This window comes from Mauremys reevesii, linkage group 8 (genome assembly GCF_016161935.1).
Source record: "Mauremys reevesii isolate NIE-2019 linkage group 8, ASM1616193v1, whole genome shotgun sequence".
NCBI lineage: Eukaryota > Metazoa > Chordata > Testudines > Geoemydidae > Mauremys > Mauremys reevesii.
Genome location: NC_052630.1, coordinates 3,341,816 through 3,348,997, shown reverse-complemented (window position 1 = coordinate 3,348,997; position 7,182 = coordinate 3,341,816). Strand labels below are relative to the sequence as shown.

The 7,182-nt window shown below is 43.3% G+C and overlaps 1 protein-coding gene across 1 annotated transcript in view; it reads left to right on the top strand.

Moving 5' to 3' along the window:
- Positions 1-319: 319 nt before the first annotated feature.
- Positions 320-7,182, top strand: part of ITK (IL2 inducible T cell kinase) — a 41,065-nt gene continuing 34,202 nt past the window's right edge. The window contains exon 1 of the mRNA XM_039486067.1: positions 320-533. Within this exon, the coding sequence (XP_039342001.1) occupies positions 396-533 (138 nt within the window). The 5' untranslated portion in view covers positions 320-395. The remainder of the gene's footprint in view (positions 534-7,182) is intronic.

Sequence of the window (7,182 nt, the reverse complement as noted above, 5' to 3'; positions counted from 1 at the left end):
CTGTCTATACTAAGTGAGGCTGAGTAGACCAGGTATCTAATCATGCCCCATCTTTTTATTGATCCCTGATCCTTAAAGATCACATTTGTCAAGCGTGCCCATCAAATATTTATTTTTTTCCACAACATTCACTTTAGAGTATCTGTCAGCATGTGCTGCTCACTGATGGCTTTGGAGAGGATGTGGTTGTGGCTTTGACAGAAAGGAAGCTTTACAACGCTGCCTAGATGACAGATGGAAAGATAAGGCCCCCTACGCTGCCTTTCGAACACCTTTTTTGTGAAAAAAATCAACTACCCTCCTTCTTGTTAATCTTTCCTGGACTTGTGCTGGGTGTGCGGCAGGTCTGGGACCGGTGTACTGGGTCCTGAAAGAGAACCGTGCCCTGCCGAACAATGAATAATTGCGTTCTCCTGGAAGAGCAGCTGATCAAAAAATCCCAGCAGAAGAGAAGGACCTCTCCCTCCAACTTTAAAGTGCGCTTCTTTGTTTTAACCAAATCCAAGCTCGCTTACTTTGAGCATCGCCATGGGGTACGTGAGCCATTTTCTCTCTCATTTTAGACTGCTTCTGAGTAAGAGTGTTGAAAGGAAGGGGGAAACTGCATATGTTGTTAAATCCCATTAACCCAGTACTTCTGGTCCTGTTACAGCAATGTCTACTCAAACCAGCTACTAGCTGAGGGCCCAACACTGCATTCCTTGCCTATCCAAAACTTCCACATGGGTCACTGGTGGTTTGGTATGTAGAAGGAATGGAGGCTCAAACCTGGTTTTATCAAAGAAATTTACAGAAATCTGACCTAACTGCCGTCATACAAGCTGTCTAACAGATGCTATACTGGGCATTTCAGATAGATACTGCTGTTGGTGGGTGGTGTATTCTGATCAAGGTTATAAAATCGGATAAAAGTGATTCCTGCTATACATTTGGAAAATAAGAAAAAAACATTTTTTCACTGGCTATTCATATTCAGCAAAAGGTTGATTCTCTACGAGGAGACCATTCTAATGCTTGTTAATGAAAACTCCCACTGTCAGGTTCTAACAGGTTCTTTTGTTTTAGGGAGTAGGCTTTAAGAAGGGATATGATACGCTTAAACTAAGCCCACTTCCCTATGTCTGTCTAGACCTGATTTGTTAAATAGAACTATGAAAAGAATTAGAAGCTAATGTGCATTAGTGACCTTTATGAGTGCTTTTATCAAAGCAAAAAGCCCACCCCTTCTCCTTTAGTACATATAGGGGTATACGATGGGCTCCATCATCTGCTATTTGTAACCATATTCAATTTGTTTGCCGTGGTCATCAAACATGGATACCAATATGTTACTTTCCATTAAGGTTAACATTTATTGCTGCTTATAAGTGTCATTTCTCTCCAATTTGCAGGGCCATATTTCTTTTGAATTTGTAAGAATACGTTAAGGCAACATATTATGCATGTGTTTTTTAAAATACAATATTTAAATTATAAAAAAACCATTATTGCTGTTTAAGATATATATTTCAGTTTGACTGAGACTATCTGTGCTGTGGTCCAAATGTTGTCATTTGAAGAGTTAGGATGTTATTACAACTACTTAGCATGGTGAGACCAGATACAATTTTCACATGTGCCTAAGTGATTTAGGAGCATCAGTCTCTCTGGGTTTGATTTTCAAAAGCATTTAGTTGCCTAAAGGTGCAGATAGGTGTTTTTCAAAATCCCCCTACATGTCTTCCATTAAAAGGCACCTAACCTGATTTGACACTTTTGAAAATTCCATTAGGCATCTATCTGCATCTTTAGACACCTAAATGCCTTTGAAAACCAGACCCATTGACTTTCAGTAGGACAAAAGCGTAGTCACTGAAGTGCTTTTGAAAATTTTACCCCCTAGCATCCGAAACTCTGATGAGGCAAAAATGGGACAACGTATAGGGTCCCTTACAATAAACATATTGAAGCAAAATTTTCAAAAATATGTCTGTTTACACAAATCTGAGTATACCAAGAGAACTGCAGCATATTTGGCATGAAGAGCTGAGGGGCTTACCTTACCTCCAATTTAAATATACTGAACCTGATCTTCAGTGGGTGTAACTCGACATAGAATAACACTATCACTGAAGTCAGTGGAGCGATGCTGAGTTAGACCAGCTGTCTATGCCTAGGTTTATCTGCTGGAGGCATGTATATACAATATGCACATGGCTATTCATATATACATCTATGTACATATCGATAAACGTAGGGCCTGATGCTCCACTGTGTTACACTGGTTTTGTGCCAGTGTAAACCATCATGTCAGGTCCATTCTGTTAATAAAACCCCCTGGTGCAAAATGGAGAAGAAATTAGTGCAGATAAGGACTAATAGCTCTGAAGATTGAAATCCTCTGCTTATCTACCAAGAGCAGGTAATCCTGTACAGGCTTCAGCATTGCCCCGCGGTCTCCATTCCAGAGAGACTAGTTCTAGGGCTGAAGCCTAAGTTACACACCCTTTCAGTCTTTATTTGTCTGCTCAGTCTTCCAAGGACTAGACTGACACCACCAATTCCTTTCACAGGTGGTGGGCCAATTTAGAATTAAAATACCTGCCTGACATAATGGTTTACCAAACGTCTGAAATCAATGAATACATGCCTCAACGTGAGGGTCTCTTCAGATGTTCATTGTAATCCTTTAGCAATGAATATGAAGAGAGATTTTTCTAGAACGTCTCTACAAGTGTGACTGTGTTTGTTTATTCCTCTCTTTGGGCTCAACACTGCAAGGTACTGTGCATCCTGGCCCCAGTCCACCTGGGAATAAGCACATGCTTAACCTCAAGCAAAGCACTTAAGCACATGTTTAACTTTAAGTGCATAAGTATTCCAACAGATTTCAATGGGACTGCGTACACTTACTGTTAAGCATGCCCTTAAATGTTTTGCTGAGCTGAGACCACAGCAACCAGCCCCTAGCAGTATCAAGCCCCTTTTTGTGATTACGATGCTCACAAATATAAAAGGACATTGAGCAAAGTTGTGACAGTTAAAGGGACGAAAGTAACTACATCGAGGAAATATTCAGGGAGAAGTCCGTCAGCAGTACCCAATGTTAAGGGCATCACAAAGGCAATTTTTAAAAAAAATTGTAACGACTTTTTCTATTATAAGACAACATTCCAGAGACAGAAAGCTCTATTCTCCCCTTGCTCAGCGTGCGCAATTGCCATCAATGCTAATGGAAGATATTTACATATATTAGCCAGAGAATGAACCCCAAAATAACTAGCAACAATAAGAAGCTGTGTTTTCTGAAATTCATTATACAGTGCACAATGCATGGCTGTCTTTGCATAAAGCAGAGCCCTGATAATAGACACATGAAGTCCATCACAAGCTCCCTTATTATAGTACGCAAATCACTTCTAAAGGCAAAATTTTTTGTTGCTAAGGGCCGATCCTACAACTACTTATGCACGTCAGTAGCTGTACAGATGGGAGTAGTCCTATTGCATGCATTGTAACAACTTCCGTGAGTTAGGTTACTCGTGTTAGGGACCAATCCTGCAAACACATGTAAGTAACTTTATTCCTAACAAGTCTGATGACACTACTCCCATGGTTAAAGTTACTCATGTGAGCAAATGTTTGCATGGCTGGGCCTTAGGTTTGCATTATTGAGAGGGAAGCAAACAAGTGAATCCCTTGAGAAATGTTCCCTTAAGGTCAGATTTTCAAAGGTATTTAGGGGCTTGTAGACACGGACTACAGTGGGATTTTTAAAAGCACCTAAGCAGATTAGGCACCTGTCTAGAGCATAGGTGCTGGACCTAGGGTGCAGGGGGTACTGCTGCACCCCCTGGCTTGAAGTGATTACCATTAGACACAGGGTTTACAGTTTGGTATAATGGCTTTCAGCCCCCCACTATACAACTGTTCCAGCACCCCCGGTCTAGAGGCAGATAGAGCAGAAGGATGGTGCAGTAGTTAGAGCACAAGCCTGGGACCCAGTAGACATGGACATAAGTCCCTGCTCTGCCACAGATTCCCTCGGATGAGCCCTCAGATGAGTTGCTCTGTGCCTCAGTTTCCCAGATGTAAAAATGGGGACACGAGCACTGCCTCCCAGGGATGTTCCGACAAACAACGTCCATGTAGCAAGCACTCATGGAAGAACCTGGATCTCTGCCTCATTTGCTGATACCTTGCTGGTAGAATTGTAGGACTGGAAGGGACTCCGGGAGGTCATCTTGTCCAGTCGCCTGCACTTATCCAGACCATCCCTGACAGGTGTTTGTCTAACCTGTTCTTAAAAACCTCCATTGATGGAGATTCTACAACCTCCCTAGGCAATTTATTCCAGTGCTTAACCACCCTGACAGGTAGGAAGTTTTTCCTAATGTCCAACCTCAACCGCCCTTGCTGCAATTTAAACCCATTGCTTCTTGTCCTAGCTTCAGAGGTTAAAGAGAACAATATTTCTGGCTCCTTATAACAACCTTTTATGTACTTGAAAACTGGTATCATCACGTTCCCTCTCAGTCTTCTCTTTTCCCAGTTTTTTCCATCTTCCCTCATAGCTCATGTTTTCTAGACCCTTAATCATTTTTGTTGCTCTTCTTTGAACTTTCTCCAATTTCTCCACCTCGTTCCTGAAATGTGACGCCCAGAACTGGATGAATACTCCAGTTGAGGCCTTATAAGCACGAAGTCAAGCAGAAGAATTACACCTCTACCTCAATATAACGCTGTTCTCGGGAGCCCAAAAATCTTACCGTGTTATAGGTGAAACCATGTTATATCGAACTAGGTTTGATCCACCGGAGTGCGCAGCCCTACCCCCCCGGAGCACTGCTTTACCGCATTATATCCGAATTCGTGTTATATTGGGTTACGTTATATCGGGGTAGAGGTGTACTTCTCGCATTTTGCTTACAACACTCCTGCTAATACATCCCAGAATAATGTTTGCTTTTTTTTTTTTTGCAGTAGTGTTACACTGGTGATTCATATTTAGCTTGTGATCCACTGTGACCCCCAGATCCCTTTCTGCCGTACTCCTTCCTAGGCAGTCATTGCCCAGTTTGTATGTGTGCAACTCATTGTTCCTCCCTAAGTGGGGTACTGTGCGTTTGTCCTTTATTGAATTTCATCCTAGATTCATAGGACTGAAAGGGACCTCAAGATGCCATCTAGTCCAGTCCCTGCACTCAAGGCAGAATTACATATAACTAGACCAGGGGTTCCCAAACTTGGTTCACGGCTTGTTCAGGGTAAGCCCCTGGCGGGCCGCAAGACGTTTTGTTTACCTGAGCGTCCGCAGGTACGGCCGCTCGCAGCTCCCAGCGGCCGCAATTCGCAGTTCCTGGCCAATGGGAGCTGCGGGAAGCAGTGCGGCCTGCCAGGGGCTTACCCTGAACAAGCCGCGAACCACGTTTGGGAACCCCTGAACTAGACCATTCCCGACAGATTTGTCTAACCTGTTCTTAAAAACCTTCAATGACAGGAGATTCCACAATCTCCTATTCTACCACCTATTCCCAGCCAACAAATAACAAATCTCCATGTATTTACAGGAACTTGTGCTTTCATAACTGTTTGTATTTGCCATGGACGTGATCAGAGATAACGTGGACATCAGTAACTATGTTTTATCAGGCGTTAGACAGAAACATGAATCCATACCAGGTCATCAGTTTTTTTAAGAAGAGGGCATGATCTGGCCCAGGCAAAAATGTGAAGATGAATAGTTATTTTATGAAGTAGCTATCAAATGGACAAAACACCCTTATATTAGAAACAAAAGTATGAGGAAGGGGAAAGAGGCTGTTTCTATGGTATAAAGCCTGCCTTTGCACTGGATTGCTTACTTTCAATGTCCAAAAGCCAACACACCTTTGCAAGGAAGGTTATGGGTCTGGTTCACTGCTGCATTAGTCCTGTTTTAGGCCTGCATAACTCCAAATCCGATTGAGACCATTGCAAAGCTGGAGTAACGCAGCGGTGAATCAGCCCATTGTTTGCTAAGTGCGTAGAGTTGCAGGCTCAGATCTGGTGTAAATCAGCAGACCTCTGTTGACTTCCCTGGCCCTTTTAAAAAAAATATCGTAGTTCGTCCTGATTTATATTACTTCAGTGGAGCTCTGCTGGTTTGTGCCAGCCGAGGGTCTGGCGCACAGGATTTAAACTAAGTAAACCCACCTTTTCTGTAAGGGGGATGCCTGCCAGCAAGCCGACCACATTAATCCTCAGTGAAAATTTCAGCAGGTAACTTCACAACGGTGGGAGATTTTTAGATGGAATTTGTTTTGATTAAAGACTTTGTTGTCCCCTGAGAGATGACATTTAACATTGGAAGGAAAATTGCACAAAGGTCTAGTTTATAGAGATGAGCCCAATGAAACATATATCATATGGTGCATAGCACAATAGGGCTCTGATCCTGTGGGACCTGAAGGTGCTGCTGTAACTCATTCTTGCTATGATAGTTATTTATTATTATTCCAATGGGCGTTTTCTAATCTGCATTCAGATGAAACGTTTCAATTCTGAAAGAGGACGCTACCCTGATTCAGTGTCTTCACTGAGCTCAGCAAACAGCATGTGTGCGTCTTTCCTAAGGGAGAACTGCCCCTGCTCCCGCCACTCCCAGGGTGGGTATTTCACGGTGTGGTGCACTAAAGTAATTCTCTGCAGATTCCTGGAAGGACAAGCTAGCAAAGGGAGGCTAATCCCCTGCCACCCTGCTCCACAACCACACAGCCCAGTGTCTGCAGAGCAACTGCAGAGAGGCGTCCAATAGTCTGTGGGGAGCAGAGATAGAGCAGCAGAGGCAACGCTCCCCTTTTCTGCCCCAATTGCCCAGCTCCATGTCCCCAGCCCTGCCACTTACACCAGGGGAGGAGATCTGGTGCCAAGGGATGTTGATACACTGGCACGCGCTGTACAGTTTGAAGCACTCCGTGTACAGAATACCTCCAAGTCCCACACACATCAGAATATAGAACAGAACAGTAAAGCAAAAAGGAAGGCTGCTGTCGCTCAAGCAGGAAAGCAGAGGACAAAATAGCAGCTAAGACAATTATTGATCCCAACGTAAGTAGAACTATTGAAGATCCAATAACAAACGTATTGAAAGTTCTGCTATACGGAATATTCCCAATGACAGATGTGTCTCAGCACTGGCACACGCTGTCCATGTTACCATCT